Below are 22,386 nucleotides of genomic sequence, written 5' to 3'. Positions count from 1 at the left end.
AATTACGTATTACTTTAACAGGGATCATTGGTGCTGTCACCGGGAATGGCCAGAAGTCCATTGGCAATGGGCGGGAAACCTTCCCGACTGGACAACACAAAATCTCAGTTTTGTTCCCATTGAATTGCAAATAGTTATTATGTAGCCATGCAGCAGTGTCTTGCAGACATTCTTGAAATGTTTCCAATGAAAGTGAATGATGGCTTTCTAACGACAGGATCAGTTGGGTTTCATCACCGTAATTCACAAGACTGATATTATGTGATTTTATGATGGCAACCAGAGGTCTCAGATAGATATTAAGTAAAATGGGACTAATAGCAGACCGCTGCGGCACACCATACTGGACACCTATGGATTGAGATTGATAGGGATCAGCGGATCAGCAGATACCGCTGACCCCTCCCCCATCCTCCTCCCATTGTGTAGTGGAGTTGTGCTAAGAGACCCCCTGGGATGGTTGTGCGCTCTGTAAGAATTTCTGTAACATAAACGCAGTGTTTCCCTTGTTTTTCTCAAGTGTGAAATTCACCACTGTGACTCCAAGTGTGGCATGATCAATATCTAAATGTTTTAGACATATGTCCCGTTCCACACATGATGGTTTAATATTCTGTATGCACAGTCCTAATCCTGGGGTTGGAAGTAGGCGTCCTAGGAAAAGGATGTTTTTTAAATATCAGAAACTCTCCTAAATTTCAAGTTTTTGAGTTTTCACAAATGTATTTCTAACCCATTCTGCTCTGGGAACGGTTGAGAACTTACTTCTGTCAGGGGCAGGTGTAACCGCATTTCCAGGAATGTAATGGAATGAGTTTATTAGGCTCCTAGTCCACAACTTTAGATTTAAAAAGAAGAATCAACGAGTCAATTAACAACCCAGAATATTTACAGAACCTTTCCGAGGCACAGAAGAGATGGAATGGAATGGAGACCCAGGAGTCCATTCCAAAGTTGAGGACAAAGTTGGAAAATATCCTGCCCACTAGACCTTGAGATTTGAACATATGGAATAGAAATCATTAGCTGAGAGTTAGGACAGAGACACACACAGGATCTAGAAGACAGTTCTCTGCTTTGCCAGAAGCCAGTGCAGACAGATCCATGCCTGTGCGTCATGGTTCAATTTCCTTTGCGTACACATAGTCTGAACAGAAAAGTTGTACATTCTTAGCTACTGAATCAAGAATGATCCCATTTGATTTGTGACTTTATTTGTTCACCCTGTGAGTTTATGGATCTATGTAATGCTATTTAAAAGAAAGGTGTGCCTTTAGGTCTTGCTAGTTCAGCTTGTTGACCTAGAGTGGTGCCTAGCTAACATGGATTCTCATCTAATAGCTCACTTTGCTGCCTTCTATCACCATACAGGAATTTATGAGGAAGAAGATTGTCCAGATGCCAATCACGCCATCATAATCGTGGGATATGGAGAGGAAGATCACGAGGGCTACTGGATCATTAAGAACAGGTGGGGTGTTTATATTCCACTTTTCCTCCTGCCTTTGTGTGGCATGCTGGTGATTGAGTGAGTATGTTGTGTTGGTGGTGTCATGGACAACCTCCTGGCTGCATCCGTGAGATCTTAGTATGTGCCTGCTCTTGGGTCTCGGAGGTTGATGTTGGCAGAAGGACGTGGGCTGAGCATCAACAATCATCTAGCTCCTGTTGGTGGCCTTTATCATCCAATATCAAGACTTAAGATTACTTATACCTGTAATAAAGGCTATATGTTGAGGGTACTTGCAACTGCACAGGGATATGCAAGTCACATTGCTACACTTTCTTTATGTAATGTTTTGTTCTAAACAAGAAGTTTAATTTCCCATTTTTAACCTAAAGCCAACTTGTTTCACACTAAAACTATTCTATTTCATGTTTCTGTGGCCAATTCTCCATTCAGCCCTTACTACTCTAACGAGGTATTTCCTTTACACCCAAGAAATCTATATTTTCTCTAATTCTATATTTTGCTTTTTGTTTCTTGTCTCTTTCTTCATATGGATTCTTTCCATTCACCACTCATTCCTTCACTCCCTAACTCTTAATTTTTCATGTACATTTTTTTATTGGCTTTTCCACTTGCATCCAATCATTTTAAGTTTAGTATAGTCTGGGACTGAGTTTTGCCCATGTTTTCTCCCAGCACTTTGTCTTCTTGTTTTGTTTTGTTGTGGGGCCAGTACATGTTCCCTTTCTCTCTTTGTTGATGATGGTGGTAACATGTTCAGGCAAATTCTGTGGTGCCTTCTAGTTTCTATACAGTCGCTCCTCATATAGTCTATTAGAACCATGTTTAAGAGTTATTTAAATAATTGTATTTTTTATTTAGTATGCAATTTATCTGAATTTTAAAGTTCAAGCCATGTTGCACAGCAGGTAGTGCTGCTCTGCAGCATGTAAACAAAACATTAACAAAGCCAACAGATTTTGCAAAGGCAAATCCTTTTGGCTTTGCCAATGCTTGTTTTTGTAAAACATTTCCCTATTGCTACAGCAGGGTGCTGAGGAATGGGGTGACCCAGTATATGTCAAAGAACCTGGGTGTCGATCGGTAAAGAAAACAGTGGTCCTAGACAATTCTTATTTAAGCATATCACTTTATATCATTAAATGAGTATAAAGGCATTCAAAGGCACATATACGAAAAGACAAACAGGCTACAGGCTACTTCAAAATAACAAGTTTATGTTCTATTTATTTAGTCATAGTAAAGTACAAGACAACTATTCCCAAATCAAAAGTTCAAATGCATGATACACAGTTTCAAACGTGACGGTTATCATCAAGAAAAGGAGAAAGGGTGTGAGAAAATGTGCTCTAGTGAAGAAGAAATAGAGAAACAGGAGTGGATTTCCACAGGCGAATAATTCAAATTAAATAATGCATAAAGGATCCAGTGATAAACTTGACAAAAAGGGTCTTCCCTCAGAATTTCCGTCCAGCCCCTATATATTAAATACAATGCTTTTTTCAGTAGTAATTTTCGTTTTTTTGTCACAGTGTGTCCACATCTGTGAATACGGTATGGGGGGTCGAGGTAGGGTATAGTCCTATTCAGGGGTTGTCGACGTTTCGACCCTAACGCATAAGGGTTAGTAAAATCTTCTGCTGCGGGTCTTCATCTGGACGGGGACAGGGGGTATCAAGACGCTCAGAATACATCAAGAGCGGCTCCCCGCGAGACCCAGCTCCACTTAACATCTTGAAGTTAGTTACATCTACCATCCTTACCCCAATGGTCGAACTGATTAACACCTCTCTTTCGCAGGGCATTGTCCCTCTGAACTGGAAGAGGGCAATAGTAAAAGCCCTTCCCAAAAAACCCAACCTTGATCCTTCGGTATTGAGCAATTATCGGCCCATCTCCCTACTTCCAGGTATCAGCAAGGTGGCAGAAAATGCGTTAACCGTCAGCTATCCGCCTTCCTTGAATCAGGGGACTTACTCCAGCCATCTCAGACAGGATTCCGCCCTGGTCAGGGTACGGAAACGGCAATGATTGCGGTGGTAGAGGAGACCAGAAAGATCTTAGATTCAAGAGGATCAGTGGCAGTGATCCTCCTGGATCTGAGCGCAGCTTTTGACACCGTGAACTATCTAACCCAGATTCACCGGCTTGGAGCTTGCCCTATCCTGGTTGAAATCTTTCCTCCACAGCCGCACTTTTCAGGTGGCTGAGGGGAACTCTATTTCCAATATTACTCCAGTACACTGTGGGTCCCCCAGGGCTCATCTTTGAGCCCTACGCTTTTTAATGTGTACATGTCCCCCCTTGAAGAAATGGTTACCGCACATGGGGTCAAACTCTTGACGTATGCTGACGATACCCAGCTTATCGTATCCTTGAGTCAGCTGGATCGTTCTCTCTCGGATCTTTATTTCTGTCTTGAAGACATATCTAGCTGGATGGACAGTTCCCATCTAAAGATAATAGTGACAAAACTGAGATCCTGGTCATGGGCAATCAATCACACTTCCGCCCTGAAACCATGTGGCCACCTTGTATGGGCCCGCCCCGACTCCCAAACCTGACATTTAAAGTTTGGGTATTTGGTTGGACCAGGAACTCACGTTTAACACTCAAGCCAGGAAAACTGCGGGGATCTGTTATGGTCTTGTGCGCAACTCCCGGAAAATCCTACCTTTGCTTCCCCCCTCAATCTAGGGAGCTCTTGATTCAGGGCCTCATTTTGTCAAGGCTGGATTATGGCAATGCCCTGTATCTTGGCGCCCGCAAGAAGGTAACTGCTAAACTTCAAGTTGTCCAAAATACAGCTGCTTGTCTCCTTACAGGCATTAAGAGCCGCTGTTCAGCTAAACCAGCTCTCAGGTCACTTCACTGGCTGCCTCTACCGGAAAGAGTATATTTTAAATCCTTATGCACTAGTCATAAAATCTTCAATGGCAATGCCCCTCCCATTCTGTAGGATCTCATTGTGCCCAACAAAACTAACAGAGCCCTTCGTTCCACTCACCTTCACCTGGTCTATGTGCCCCGGATCAAGAAAGCCCGAATGGGGGGACGTCTTTTCTCCTATAACACCTCCAAACTGTGGAATTCCCTCCCTACTGCAATTCGGGCTCAACCTAACCGTCTTTCTTTTCGTAAATTGTTGAAAACTTGGTTATTCCTCTAACTTTTTTCTTATTTTAGCACACTCACCAGCGCTGGGACACTCACGGGCAGCCTTGCGCTTTACAAATCTTATTTCATTTCATTAATTCATTCATTCATTTCATGAACAACCAGGAGAATACTTCATGGTTTCATAAGGGATTTCCAATTTCATCAATTATTCATAGAGTCCAACACCGCCTTGTAGAAAGGCTTCATTAGGCATCTGGGCGTATTTCAAAAGCGTTTGGAATCTTATAAATGAGATTTTTTTCTGCACGCCCAGCGCGTCGCGTCCATCGGCCTCTCTGTGAGTCGTGAGTCCGGACTTGGGGAGGGCGGGAGTGAACCAACTGGCTTTCTTGGAGTGTTACTTCCCAGGTGCCTTCTTGATGGGTGCCAGAGTGTCTGAACAGTTGGAGATCCATTGGTGCAGATTGCATGCTGAGAATTTAGCATCCATGGATGTTGGCGGTGTGGTTGTACTGAGAGAGGCAATGAGGTGTTCTTCAGTGACTTAGTTCCAGCTACTGCGGGGGGACGTTGAGCGCAGTGGTGTATGGTGAGTTTGGTGAAGGCGAAGTGCACACAATGGTGGCCGATCCAGAGGAGTTCAGAGGTATGGCTGTAGGTGATGTTTTTATTGTCTGCGAAGACGGGGTGGAGTATGTGTCCTGCTGCATGGGTTTGAGAAGTTACTCGCTGCTTGAGTCCCATATTAGCGAGGTTCTCCAGCAAGGATGTGATGTTCTGGTTATTGGGGTTGTCCAGGTGAAGTTGACGTAGCCAAGTAGGATGTCATCCGTGAATGCTAGAGCCTTGGGTGCGATCAAGTGGATAATGGCATCGGTGAAGGGGGCGAAGGCCAGGAGGTCTGTAGATGAGGGTGCAGCATAGGCTGGTTTTGGGTGATCTTGTAACCGTTGGGGTTGGCTGTGGTGATGCCTGGGCCAGAGCTGGGGTTGTCCAGATTTCCGTGAGGAAGGTGATGTCATGAGAGATGGAGTTGAGGAGGTCCCAGATTTCTGTGGCATGTTTGTGGAGGGAGCGCATGTTGAGGAATATGCAGCTGAGCCAGTCGGATGCGCTGTGGGTTGGCTGGGCTGTGGGAGGGGACAGATGGTCAGCAGCAGGGTGCTTGCGGGCAGCAACTACCAGGCAGAGTGTCACAAGGAAGGGAGAAGTCTTTTTAAAGGTCAGTGGATTGCAACTTCACCACATAGCCGCTGCCAATAAGCACTGTGCGGGGGGGCTGGACAGCTGGCAGTCGGGAGACACCGGGAGTGGGAAAGTGCCACTATAGGGGGGCGGACTTTGGCGGATTGCAGCGGCAGGTGCAAAAGCAGTGAAAAAGGTGCTAAAGGAAAGAAAAAGGAAAAAGTGCAAAATAGGGTGAAAGGACAGAAATGAATCAGAGAAAGGCAGAGAAAGTGGGCTGCCTGGCAGCCCGGCAGGGAAGTAGAGATGCTCTACAACTAGATCACCAGGGATGAGGCGCAGGCGGGTGCCTGCAGGTGGAGAAGGGCTTTGAACGATTGACCCGAAAGTTAGATAGTCAGCAGCAGGGAGCTCAGGGCAGCAGCTACAGGCGCAGCAGCACAAGGAAGGGAGCAATTTATTATTTAGCACTCCAGGAGAGTGCAAGTCTTTCCTTGTATCCCCCCTCCCTTTATCTTCCCATTTTGCTCCTTCGCCCTGGTTCCTGATTCTCCCTGCCTCACTTCCCGTCCCACTTTTACATTTTTACAAGGGCCTAGCACCAGCAAAGTGTATCTTCTTGCTTCCATTTTTGCTCGGATTTGTTATTCACTTTTTTTTTTTACAGTCAACTTTGCCGTTATAACCGGCCAATTAAAAATGCATCATGGCACCAACTATGATAACTGCCATGAACCCCAGCAATGTGTATGCCGTGACACCTGGTGCATGCATCACAACATATGTGTGCACATGCATGCATACGCATTAATGACCATTATAGAATGGATTTCCGTAATAGAAAGTACATTGCAAATTCCCTCCTGTGTGTGCACAAGCTCATGAGGGCAGATTTAAAGCCCCTTGCGCCACTTTTTCATAATTTTTAACATGGGAAAAATTACGCCAAAGTGGCGAAGAGGCTTGAAAATAAGCCCACTGGTTCGCATACAACTGGCAAATAACATTAGTAAGGTCAAAAGCTCAGACTGTTCGAGGCGAGACCTACTGGCTTTGCCAATGCTCTCTTATAATTGTTTCTTTTTATCCCGAAACATATGCATTCTTTCTCCCTCGTGCACTCATTCCTACTGTCTCCCACAGTTATTGTCATATGTAGTGCCCCCGTGTGCTCTCTTTTGTACCCTTTTTATTTATTAGGGCTCGCCTGCTGTGCGCATGCGCACAGCTGGAAGCTCTATAGGGGCTTATCCAGTGTTTAACCACCACTGGCGATTCCACTGGCGATTCCTTTGAGTGCATGTGCTTTTTAGGTCATTGCGCAAGCGCAAGCCCTAAAAAGCGCGTGCACAATGCCACCAGCCATCTGCCTGCCTGCCTCGCATTACCACATCAAAGGCAGCCGTCCCAGGTCATTTGTCACCTCCTAATTATTCACTGCCTGCCGGCCGTATTTTCAGTTTCGTCTCCTAATCTTCCCGCCCCTTGCTGCAACAACTGTTTATGCTCTGCTTGAAAAGAAACATGGAATGCATTCTGTATCCTTTTCTGTAAAGATAAATGCCGCTCTGTCAGTAAAACCATTTTTTGAGTGAATCAGTGTGCCGTCTTTTGGGAACACATCTCCCCCAAAAATGTGCCTCAATAACTTAGGACCACGAATTCCATGCTTCTTAAGAGGGCTTTTCGGAGTTTTGGTTTAAGTACTGAGTGCACTGTGTAGTAGCTAGCTAAGGTGCAGTTATGTTGCCATGTGCTGTTGCCGTGCCCAGACAACATTCATATATATTTTCTTTCCTTTCTGCACACATTGTTGCGATTTATTTTGCCCTGCTACTTATCATTTTCTAAGCAGACCTTTAAAATTCGTCATTCCTTAAAATATAGTGTAGCTTCGGTATTATTTAAACACCGACAGGTTTAACAAAACCTTCTCCCAATGCAGATGTTAACAAACAAACCTCTCTCATTTACGGTTCGTACTCTTTTCTTTTCTGTGATTTAGTTTTCCTTCCAGAATAACGTCCTACATATTTTTCTGCATGTATCTGTTGGAACAGTAGCAAGCACTTGTCATAATTTATCCAGCACCGTTTAAGGATAGATTTTTTTTGTTTTGAGAGTTGTAATTTCCGTTAAGGCTCCCACCACACAGCTTCACCTACACAGCTCCACCAAGGCACCCACCACACAGCTCCACCGAGGCACCCACCACACAGCTCCACTGATGCACCCACCACACAGCTCCACCGACACAGCTCCACCGATGCACCCACCACCCAACTCCACCTACACAGCTCCACCGATGCACCCACCACACAGCTCCACCGATGCACCCACCACACAGCTCCACCGATGCACCCACCACAGAGCTCCACCGAGGCACCCACCACACAGCTCCACCGAGGCACCCACCACACAGCTCCACCGATGCACCCACCACACAGCTCCACCGATGCACCCAACACACAGCTCCACCGAGGCACCCACCACACAGCTCCACCGAGGCACCCTTCACACAGCTCCACCGAGGCACCCACTACACAGCTCCACAGATGCACCCACCACACAGCTCCACCGATGCACCCACCACACAGCTCCACCGATGCACCCACCTCACAGCTCCACCGATGCACCCACCACACAGCTCCAATGATGCACCCACCACACACCTCCACCGATGCACCCACCACACACCTCCACCGATGCACCCACCACACATGCCCCCACTACACATGCCCCAACCACACAGCTCCACAGATGCCCCCACCACACAGCTCCACCGATCCACCCACCACAAAGCTCCACCGATCCACCCACCACACAGCTCCACCGATGCACACAGCTCCACCGATGCACCCACCACACAGCTCCACCGATGCACCCACCACACAGCTCCACCTATACAGCTCCACCGATGCACCCACCACACAGCTCCACTGATGCACCCACCACACAGCTCCACCGACACAGCTCCACCTATGCACCCACCACACAGCTCCACCGATGCACCCACCACACAGCTCCACCGATGCACCCATCACACAGCTCCACCGATGCACCCACCACACAGCTCCACCTACACAGCTGCAGCAATGCACCCATCACACAGCTCCAGCGATACAGCCACCACACAGCTCCACCGACACAGCTCCACTGATGCACCCACCATACAGCTCCACCATTGCACCCACCATGCAGCTCCACCGTTGCACCCACCATACAGCTCCACCGATGCACCCACCACACAGCTCCGCCGAGGCAACCACCACACAGCTCCGCCGAGGCACCCACCACACAGCTCCGCCGAGGCACCCACCACACAGCTTCGCGAGGCACCCACCACACAGCTCCGCCGATGCACCCACCACACAGCTCCGCCGATGCACCCACCACACAGCTCCAACGATGCACCCACCACACAACTCCACCGATGCACCCACCACACAGCTCCACCGATGCACCCACCTCCACAGATGCACCCACCACCCAGCTCCACAGATGCACCCACCACCCAGCTCCACAGATGCACCCACCACCCAGCTCCATCGATGCTCCAACTAAGCTCCACCAATGCACCCACCACACAGCTTCACCAATGCATCCACTAAGCTTCACCGATGCACCCACCACACAACTCCACCGATGCACCCACCACACAGCTCCACTGATGCACCCACCACACAGCTCCACCGAGGCACCCACCACACAGCTCCACCGAGGCACCCTTCACACAGCTCCACCGAGGCACCCACCACACAGCTCCACAGATGCACCCACCACACAGCTCCACCGATGCACCCACCACACAGCTCCACCGATGCACCCACCTCACAGCTCCACCGATGCACCCACCACACAGCTCCAATGATGCACCCACCACACACCTCCACCGATGCACCCACCACACACCTCCACCGATGCACCCACCACACATGCCCCCACTACACATGCCCCAACCACACAGCTCCACAGATGCCCCCACCACACAGCTCCACCGATGCACCCACCACACAGCTCCACTGATGCACCCACCACACAGCTCCACCGATGCACACAGCTCCACCGATGCACCCACCACACAGCTCCACCGATGCACCCACCAAACAGCTCCACCTATACAGCTCCACCGATGCACCCACCACACAGCTCCACTGATCCACCCACCACACAGCTCCACCGACACAGCTCCACCGATGCACCCACCACGCAGCTCCACCGATGCACCCACCACACAGCTCCACCGATGCACCCATCACACAGCTCCACCGATGCACCCACCACACAGCTCCACCTACACAGCTGCAGCAATGCACGCATCACACAGCTCCAGCGATGCAGCCACCACACAGCTCCACCGACACAGCTTCACCGATGCACCCACCATACAGCTCCACCATTGCACCCACCATACAGCTCCACCGTTGCACCCACCATACAGCTCCACCGATGCACCCACCACACAGCTCCGCCGAGGCAACCACCACACAGCTCCGCCGAGGCACCCACCACACAGCTCCGCCGAGGCACCCACCACACAGCTTCGCGAGGCACCCACCACACAGCTCCGCCGATGCACCCACCACACAGCTCCGCCGATGCACCCACCACACAGCTCCAACGATGCACCCACCACACAGCTCCACCGATGCAGCCACCACACAGCTCCTCCGACACAGCTCCACCGATGCACCCACCACCCAACTCCACCAATGCACCCACCACACAGCTCCACCAACACAGCTCCACCGATGCACCCACCACACAGCATCACCTACACAGCTCCACCGAGGCACCCACCACACAGCTCCACTGATGCACCCACCACACAGCTCCACCGACACAGCTCCACCGATGCACCCACCACACAGCTCCACCTACACAGCTCCACCGATGCACCCACCACCCAACTCCACCGATGCACCCACCACACAGCTCCACCGACACGGCTCCACCGATGCACCCACCACACAGATCTACCTACACAGCTCCACTGATGCAACCACCACACAGCTCCACTGATGCAACCACCACACAGCTCCACTGATGCAACCACCACACAGCTCCACCGAGGCACCCACCACACAGCTCCACCGAGGCACCCACCACACAGCTCTACCGAGGCACCCACTACACAGCTCCACAGATGCACCCACCACACAGCTCCACAGCTGCACCCACCACACAGCTCCACCGATGCACCCACCACACAGCTCCACAGATGCACCCACCACACAGCTCCCCGATGCACCCACCACACAGCTCCACCAATGCACCCACCACACACCTCCACCGATGCACCCACCACACACCTCCACCGATGCACCCACAACACACCTCCACCGATGCACCCACCACACACCTCCACCGGTGCACCCACCACACATGCCCCCACCACACATGCCCCAACCACACAGCTCCACAGATGCCCCACCACACAGCTCCACCGATGCACCCACCACACAGCTCCACCGATGCACCCACCACACAGCTCCACCGATGCACCCACCAAAAAGCTTCACCGATGCACCCACCACACAGCTCCACCGATGCACCCTCCACACAGCTCCACCTACACAGCTCCACCGATGCACCCACCACACAGCTCCACCGATGCACCCACCACACAGCTCCACCGATGCACCCATCACACAGCTCCACCGATGCACCCACCACACAGCTCCACCTACACAGCTGCAGCAATGCACCCATCACACAGCTCCAGCGATGCAGCCACCACACAGCTCCACCGACACAGCTCCACCGATGCACCCACCATACAGCTCCACCATTGCACCCACCATACAGCTCCACCGTTGCACCCACCATAAAGCTCCACCGATGCACCCACCACACAGCTCCGCCGAGGCAACCACCACACAGCTCCGCCGAGGCACCCACCACACAGCTCCGCCGAGGCACCCACCACACAGCTCCGCCGAGGCACCCACCACACAGCTCCGCCGATGCACCCACCACACAGCTCCGCCGATGCACCCACCACACAGCTCCAACGATGCACCCACCACACAGCTCCACCGATGCACCCACCACACAGCTCCACCGATGCACCCACCTCCACAGATGCACCCACCACCCAGCTCCACAGATGCACCCACCACCCAGCTCCACAGATGCACCCACCACCCAGCTCCATCGATGCTCCAACTAAGCTCCACCAATGCACCCACCACACAGCTCCACCAATGCATCCACTAAGCTTCACCGATGCACCCACCACACAACTCCACCGATGCACCCACCACACAGCTCCACCCATGCACCCACCACACAGCTCCACCGAGGCACCCACCACACAGCTCCACCGAGGCACCCTTCACACAGCTCCACCGAGGCACCCACCACACAGCTCCACAGATGCACCCACCACACAGCTCCACCGATGCACCCACCTCACAGCTCCACCGATGCACCCACCACACAGCTCCAATGATGCACCCACCACACACCTCCACCGATGCACCCACCACACACCTCCACCGATGCACCCACCACACATGCCCCCACTACACATGCCCCAACCACACAGCTCCACAGATGCCCCCACCACACAGCTCCACCGATCCACCCACCACACAGCTCCACCGATGCACCCACCACACAGCTCCACCGATGCACACAGCTCCACCGATGCACCCACCACACAGCTCCACCGATGCACCCACCACACAGCTCCACCTATACAGCTCCACCGATGCACCCACCACACAGCTCCACTGATGCACCCACCACACAGCTCCACCGACACAGCTCCACCTATGCACCCACCACACAGCTCCACCGATGCACCCACCACACAGCTCCACCGATGCACCCATCACACAGCTCCACCGATGCACCCACCACACAGCTCCACCTACACAGCTGCAGCAATGCACCCATCACACAGCTCCAGCGATGCAGCCACCACACAGCTCCACCGACACAGCTCCACTGATGCACCCACCATACAGCTCCACCATTGCACCCACCATACAGCTCCACCGTTGCACCCACCATACAGCTCCACCGATGCACCCACCACACAGCTCCGCCGAGGCAACCACCACACAGCTCCGCCGAGGCACCCACCACACAGCTCCGCCGAGGCACCCACCACACAGCTTCGCGAGGCACCCACCACACAGCTCCGCCGATGCACCCACCACACAGCTCCGCCGATGCACCCACCACACAGCTCCAACGATGCACCCACCACACAGCTCCACCGATGCACCCACCTCCACAGATGCACCCATTACCCAGCTCCACAGATGCACCCACCACCCAGCTCCACAGATGCACCCACCACCCAGCTCCACAGATGCACCCACCACCCAGCTCCATCGATGCTCCAACTAAGCTCCACCAATGCACCCACCACACAGCTCCGCCGATGCACCCACCACACAGCTCCGCCGATGCACCCACCACACAGCTCCAACGATGCACCCACCACACAACTCCACCGATGCACCCACCACACAGCTCCACCGATGCACCCACCTCCACAGATGCACCCACCACCCAGCTCCACAGATGCACCCACCACCCAGCTCCACAGATGCACCCACCACCCAGCTCCATCGATGCTCCAACTAAGCTCCACCAATGCACCCACCACACAGCTTCACCAATGCATCCACTAAGCTTCACCGATGCACCCACCACACAACTCCACCGATGCACCCACCACACAGCTCCACTGATGCACCCACCACACAGCTCCACCGAGGCACCCACCACACAGCTCCACCGAGGCACCCTTCACACAGCTCCACCGAGGCACCCACCACACAGCTCCACAGATGCACCCACCACACAGCTCCACCGATGCACCCACCACACAGCTCCACCGATGCACCCACCTCACAGCTCCACCGATGCACCCACCACACAGCTCCAATGATGCACCCACCACACACCTCCACCGATGCACCCACCACACACCTCCACCGATGCACCCACCACACATGCCCCCACTACACATGCCCCAACCACACAGCTCCACAGATGCCCCCACCACACAGCTCCACCGATGCACCCACCACACAGCTCCACCGATGCACCCACCACACAGCTCCACCGATGCACACAGCTCCACCGATGCACCCACCACACAGCTCCACCAATGCACCCACCAAACAGCTCCACCTATACAGCTCCACCGATGCACCCACCACACAGCTCCACTGATCCACCCACCACACAGCTCCACCGACACAGCTCCACCGATGCACCCACCACGCAGCTCCACCGATGCACCCACCACACAGCTCCACCGATGCACCCATCACACAGCTCCACCGATGCACCCACCACACAGCTACACCTACACAGCTGCAGCAATGCACCCATCACACAGCTCCAGCGATGCAGCCACCACACAGCTCCACCGACACAGCTTCACCGATGCACCCACCATACAGCTCCACCATTGCACCCACCATACAGCTCCACCGTTGCACCCACCATACAGCTCCACCGATGCACCCACCACACAGCTCCGCCGAGGCAACCACCACACAGCTCCGCTGAGGCACCCACCACACAGCTCCGCCGAGGCACCCACCACACAGCTTCGCGAGGCACCCACCACACAGCTCCGCCGATGCACCCACCACACAGCTCCGCCGATGCACCCACCACACAGCTCCAACGATGCACCCACCACACAGCTCCACCGATGCAGCCACCACACAGCTCCTCCGACACAGCTCCACCAATGCACCCACCACCCAACTCCACCAATGCACCCACCACACAGCTCCACCAACACAGCTCCACCGATGCACCCACCACACAGCATCACCTACACAGCTCCACCGAGGCACCCACCACACAGCTCCACTGATGCACCCACCACACAGCTCCACCGACACAGCTCCACCGATGCACCCACCACACAGCTCCACCTACACAGCTCCACCGATGCACCCACCACCCAACTCCACCGATGCACCCACCACACAGCTCCACCGACACGGCTCCACCGATGCACCCACCACACAGATCTACCTACACAGCTCCACTGATGCAACCACCACACAGCTCCACTGATGCAACCACCACACAGCTCCACTGATGCAACCACCACACAGCTCCACCGAGGCACCCACCACACAGCTCCACCGAGGCACCCACCACACAGCTCTACCGAGGCACCCACTACACAGCTCCACAGATGCACCCACCACACAGCTCCACAGCTGCACCCACCACACAGCTCCACCGATGCACCCACCACACAGCTCCACAGATGCACCCACCACACAGCTCCACCGATGCACCCACCACACAGCTCCACCAATGCACCCACCACACACCTCCACCGATGCACCCACCACACACCTCCACCGATGCACCCACAACACACCTCCACCGATGCACCCACCACACACCTCCACCGGTGCACCCACCACACATGCCCCCACCACACATGCCCCAACCACACAGCTCCACAGATGCCCCACCACACAGCTCCACCGATGCACCCACCACACAGCTCCACCGATGCACCCACCACACAGCTCCACCGATGCACCCACCAAAAAGCTTCACCGATGCACCCACCACACAGCTCCACCGATGCACCCTCCACACAGCTCCACCTACACAGCTCCACCGATGCACCCACCACACAGCTCCACCGATGCACCCACCACACAGCTCCACCGATGCACCCATCACACAGCTCCACCGATGCACCCACCACACAGCTCCACCTACACAGCTGCAGCAATGCACCCATCACACAGCTCCAGCGATGCAGCCACCACACAGCTCCACCGACACAGCTCCACCGATGCACCCACCATACAGCTCCACCATTGCACCCACCATACAGCTCCACCGTTGCACCCACCATACAGCTCCACCGATGCACCCACCACACAGCTCCGCCGAGGCAACCACCACACAGCTCCGCCGAGGCACCCACCACACAGCTCCGCCGAGGCACCCACCACACAGCTTCACGAGGCACCCACCACACAGCTCCGCCGATGCACCCACCACACAGCTCCGCCGATGCACCCACCACACAGCTCCAACGATGCACCCACCACACAGCTCCACCGATGCACCCACCACACAGCTCCACCGATGCACCCACCTCCACAGATGCACCCACCACCCAGCTCCACAGATGCACCCACCACCCAGCTCCACAGATGCACCCACCACCCAGCTCCATCGATGCTCCAACTAAGCTCCACCAATGCACCCACCACACAGCTCCACCAATGCATCCACTAAGCTTCACCGATGCACCCACCACACAACTCCACCGATGCACCCACCACACAGCTCCACCCATGCACCCACCACACAGCTCCACCGAGGCACCCACCACACAGCTCCACCGAGGCACCCTTCACACAGCTCCACCGAGGCACCCACCACACAGCTCCACAGATGCACCCACCACACAGCTCCACCGATGCACCCACCACACAGCTCCACCGATGCACCCAGCTCACAGCTCCACCGATGCACCCACCACACAGCTCCAATGATGCACCCACCACACACCTCCACCGATGCACCCACCACACACCTCCACCGATGCACCCACCACACATGCCCCCACTACACATGCCCCAACCACACAGCTCCACAGATGCCCCCACCACACAGCTCCACCGATGCACCCACCACACAGCTCCACCGATGCACCCACCACACAGCTCCACCGATGCACACAGCTCCACCGATGCACCCACCACACAGCTCCACTGATGCACCCACCACACAGCTCCACCTATACAGCTCCACCGATGCACCCACCACACAGCTCCACTGATGCACCCACCACACAGCTCCACCGACACAGCTCCACCGATGCACCCACCACACAGCTCCACTGATGCACCCACCACACAGCTCCACCGATGCACCCATCACACAGCTCCACCGATGCACCCACCACACAGCTCCACCTACACAGCTGCAGCAATGCACCCATCACACAGCTCCAGCGATGCAGCCACCACACAGCTCCACCGACACAGCTCCACCGATGCACCCACCATACAGCTCCACCATTGCACCCACCATACAGCTCCACCGTTGCACCTACCATACAGCTCCACCGATGCACCCACCACACAGCTCCGCCGAGGCAACCACCACACAGCTCCGCCGAGGCACCCACCACACAGCTCCGCCGAGGCACCCACCACACAGCTTCGCGAGGCACCCACCACACAGCTCCGCCGATGCACCCACCACACAGCTCCGCCGATGCACCCACCACACAGCTCCAACAATGCACCCACCACACAGCTCCACCGATGCACCCACCACACAGCTCCACCGATGCACCCACCTCCACAGATGCACCCACCACCCAGCCCCACAGATGCACCCACCACCCAGCTCCACAGATGCACCCACCACCCAGCTCCATCGATGCTCCAACTAAGCTCCACCGATGCACCCACCACACACCTCCACCGATGCACCCACCACACACCTCCACCGATGCACCCACCACACATGCCCCCACTACACATGCCCCAACCACACAGCTCCACAGATGCCCCCACCACACAGCTCCACCGATCCACCCACCACACAGCTCCACCGATGCACCCACCACACAGCTCCACCGATGCACCCACCACACAGCTCCCGATGCACCCACCACACAGCTCCACCTATACAGCTCCACCGATGCACCCACCACACAGCTCCACTGATGCACCCACCACACAGCTCCACCGACACAGCTCCACCTATGCACCCACCACACAGCTCCACCGATGCACCCACCACACAGCTCCACCGATGCACCCATCACACAGCTCCACCGATGCACCCACCACACAGCTCCACCTACACAGCTGCAGCAATGCACCCATCACACAGCTCCAGCGATGCAGCCACCACACAGCTCCACCGACACAGCTCCACTGATGCACCCACCATACAGCTCCACCATTGCACCCACCATACAGCTCCACCGTTGCACCCACCATACAGCTCCACCGATGCACCCACCACACAGCTCCGCCGAGGCAACCACCACACAGCTCCGCCGAGGCACCCACCACACAGCTCCGCCGAGGCACCCACCACACAGCTTCGCGAGGCACCCACCACACAGCTCCGCCGATGCACCCACCACACAGCTCCGCCGATGCACCCACCACACAGCTCCAACGATGCACCCACCACACAGCTCCACCGATGCACCCACCACACAGCTCCACCGATGCACCCACCTCCACAGATGCACCCACCACCCAGCTCCACAGATGCACCCACCACCCAGCTCCACAGATGCACCCACCACCCAGCTCCATCGATGCTCCAACTAAGCTCCACCAATGCACCCACCACACAGCTTCACCAATGCATCCACTAAGCTTCACCGATGCACCCACCACACAACTCCACCGATGCACCCACCACACAGCTCCACTGATGCACCCACCACACAGCTCCACCGAGGCACCCACCACACAGCTCCACCGAGGCACCCTTCACACAGCTCCACCGAGGCACCCACCACACAGCTCCACAGATGCACCCACCACACAGCTCCACCGATGCACCCACCACACAGCTCCACCGATGCACCCACCTCACAGCTCCACCGATGCACCCACCACACAGCTCCAATGATGCACCCACCACACACCTCCACCGATGCACCCACCACACACCTCCACCGATGCACCCACCACACATGCCCCCACTACACATGCCCCAACCACACAGCTCCACAGATGCCCCCACCACACAGCTCCACCGATGCACCCACCACACAGCTCCACCGAGGCACCCACCACACAGCTCCACCGATGCACACAGCTCCACCGATGCACCCACCACACAGCTCCACCGATGCACCCACCAAACAGCTCCACCTATACAGCTCCACCGATGCACCCACCACACAGCTCCACTGATCCACCCACCACACAGCTCCACCGACACAGCTCCACCGATGCACCCACCACGCAGCTCCACCGATGCACCCACCACACAGCTCCACCGATGCACCCATCACACAGCTCCACCGATGCACCCACCACACAGCTCCACCTACACAGCTGCAGCAATGCACCCATCACACAGCTCCAGCGATGCAGCCACCACACAGCTCCACCGACACAGCTTCACCGATGCACCCACCATACAGCTCCACCATTGCACCCACCATACAGCTCCACCGTTGCACCCACCATACAGCTCCACCGATGCACCCACCACACAGCTCCGCCGAGGCAACCACCACACAGCTCCGCCGAGGCACCCACCACACAGCTCCGCCGAGGCACCCACCACACAGCTCCGCCGATGCACCCACCACACAGCTCCGCCGATGCACCCACCACACAGCTCCAACGATGCACCCACCACACAGCTCCACCGATGCAGCCACCACACAGCTCCTCCGACACAGCTCCACCGATGCACCCACCACCCAACTCCACCAATGCACCCACCACACAGCTCCACCAACACAGCTCCACCGATGCACCCACCACACAGCATCACCTACACAGCTCCACCGAGGCACCCACCACACAGCTCCACTGATGCACCCACCACACAGCTCCACCGACACAGCTCCACCGATGCACCCACCACACAGCTCCACCTACACAGCTCCACCGATGCACCCACCACCCAACTCCACCGATGCACCCACCACACAGCTCCACCGACACGGCTCCACCGATGCACCCACCACACAGATCTACCTACACAGCTCCACTGATGCAACCACCACACAGCTCCACTGATGCAACCACCACACAGCTCCACTGATGCAACCACCACACAGCTCCACCGAGGCACCCACCACACAGCTCCACCGAGGCACCCACCACACAGCTCTACCGAGGCACCCACTACACAGCTCCACAGATGCACCCACCACACAGCTCCACAGCTGCACCCACCACACAGCTCCACCGATGCACCCACCACACAGCTCCACAGATGCACCCACCACACAGCTCCACCGATGCACCCACCACACAGCTCCACCAATGCACCCACCACACACCTCCACCGATGCACCCACCACACACCTCCACCGATGCACCCACAACACACCTCCACCGATGCACCCACCACACACCTCCACCGGTGCACCCACCACACATGCCCCCACCACACATGCCCCAACCACACAGCTCCACAGATGCCCCACCACACAGCTCCACCGATGCACCCACCACACAGCTCCACCGATGCACCCACCACACAGCTCCACCGATGCACCCACCAAAAAGCTTCACCGATGCACCCACCACACAGCTCCACCGATGCACCCTCCACACAGCTCCACCGATGCACCCACCACACAGCTCCACCGATGCACCCACCACACAGCTCCACCGATGCACCCATCACACAGCTCCACCGATGCACCCACCACACAGCTCCACCTACACAGCTGCAGCAATGCACCCATCACACAGCTCCAGCGATGCAGCCACCACACAGCTCCACCGACACAGCTCCACCGATGCACCCACCATACAGCTCCACCATTGCACCCACCATACAGCTCCACCGTTGCACCCACCATACAGCTCCACCGATGCACCCACCACACAGCTCCGCCGAGGCAACCACCACACAGCTCCGCCGAGGCACCCACCACACAGCTCCGCCGAGGCACCCACCACACAGCTTCACGAGGCACCCACCACACAGCTCCGCCGATGCACCCACCACACAGCTCCGCCGATGCACCCACCACACAGCTCCAACGATGCACCCACCACACAGCTCCACCGATGCACCCACCACACAGCTCCACCGATGCACCCACCTCCACAGATGCACCCACCACCCAGCTCCACAGATGCACCCACCACCCAGCTCCACAGATGCACCCACCACCCAGCTCCATCGATGCTCCAACTAAGCTCCACCAATGCACCCACCACACAGCTCCACCAATGCATCCACTAAGCTTCACCGATGCACCCACCACACAACTCCACCGATGCACCCACCACACAGCTCCACCCATGCACCCACCACACAGCTCCACCGAGGCACCCACCACACAGCTCCACCGAGGCACCCTTCACACAGCTCCACCGAGGCACCCACCACACAGCTCCACAGATGCACCCACCACACAGCTCCACCGATGCACCCACCACACAGCTCCACCGATGCACCCAGCTCACAGCTTCACTGATGCACCCACCACACAGCTCCAATGATGCACCCACCACACACCTCCACCGATGCACCCACCACACACCTCCGCCGATGCACCCACCACACATGCCCCCACTACACATGCCCCAACCACACAGCTCCACAGATGCCCCCACCACACAGCTCCACCGATGCACCCACCACACAGCTCCACCGATGCACCCACCACACAGCTCCACCGATGCACACAGCTCCACCGATGCACCCACCACACAGCTCCACTGATGCACCCACCACACAGCTCCACCTATACAGCTCCACCGATGCACCCACCACACAGCTCCACTGATGCACCCACCACACAGCTCCACCGACACAGCTCCACCGATGCACCCACCACACAGCTCCACTGATGCACCCACCACACAGCTCCACCGATACACCCACCACACAGCTCCACCTACACAGCTGCAGCAATGCACCCATCACACAGCTCCAGCGATGCAGCCACCACACAGCTCCACCGACACAGCTCCACCGATGCACCCACCATACAGCTCCACCATTGCACCCACCATACAGCTCCACCGTTGCACCTACCATACAGCTCCACCGATGCACCCACCACACAGCTCCGCCGAGGCAACCACCACACAGCTCCGCCGAGGCACCCACCACACAGCTCCGCCGAGGCACCCACCACACAGCTTCGCGAGGCACCCACCACACAGCTCTGCCGATGCACCCACCACACAGCTCCGCCGATGCACCCACCACACAGCTCCAACAATGCACCCACCACACAGCTCCACCGATGCACCCACCACACAGCTCCACCGATGCACCCACCTCCACAGATGCACCCACCACCCAGCCCCACAGATGCACCCACCACCCAGCTCCACAGATGCACCCACCACCCAGCTCCATCGATGCTCCAACTAAGCTCCACCAATGCACCCACCACACAGCTCCACCAATGCATCCACTAAGCTTCACCGATGCACCCACCACACAACTCCACCGATGTACCCACCACACAGCTCCACCGATGCACCTACCACACAGCTCCACCGATGCACCCACCACACAGCTCCACCGATGCATCCACCACACAGCTCCACCGATGCACCCACCACCCAACTCCACTGATGCACCCACCACACTGCTCCACTGATGCACCCACCACACAGCTCCACCGATGCATCCACCACACAGCTCCACAGATGCACCCACCACACAGCTCCACCAATGCACCCACCACACAGCTCCACCGATGCACCCACCACACAGCTCCACCGACACAGCTCCACCGACACACCCACCACACAGCTCCACCTACACAGCTCCACCGATGCACCCACCACACAGCTCCACTGATGCACCCACCACACAGCTCCACTGATGCACCCACCACACAGCTCCACCGACACAGCTCCACCGATGCACCCACCACGCAACTCCACCGATGC

At 56.1% G+C, this 22,386-nt stretch overlaps 1 protein-coding gene across 1 annotated transcript in view; it reads left to right on the top strand.

Moving 5' to 3' along the window:
- The window catches only part of LOC147740903 (cathepsin S-like), a 76,655-nt gene that overhangs the window by 39,808 nt on the left and 14,461 nt on the right, over positions 1 to 22,386 (top strand). The window contains exon 7 of the mRNA XM_086952196.1: positions 1,372 to 1,471. Within this exon, the coding sequence (XP_086808322.1) occupies positions 1,372 to 1,471 (100 nt within the window). The remainder of the gene's footprint in view (positions 1 to 1,371; positions 1,472 to 22,386) is intronic.

Source organism: Lissotriton vulgaris, chromosome 1_1 (assembly GCF_964263255.1).
Source record: "Lissotriton vulgaris chromosome 1_1, aLisVul1.2, whole genome shotgun sequence".
In the NCBI taxonomy this organism is placed as follows: domain Eukaryota; kingdom Metazoa; phylum Chordata; class Amphibia; order Caudata; family Salamandridae; genus Lissotriton; species Lissotriton vulgaris.
Note: the sequence above shows the minus strand (reverse complement) of the source record. Positions and strands in the feature narration are given on the sequence as shown.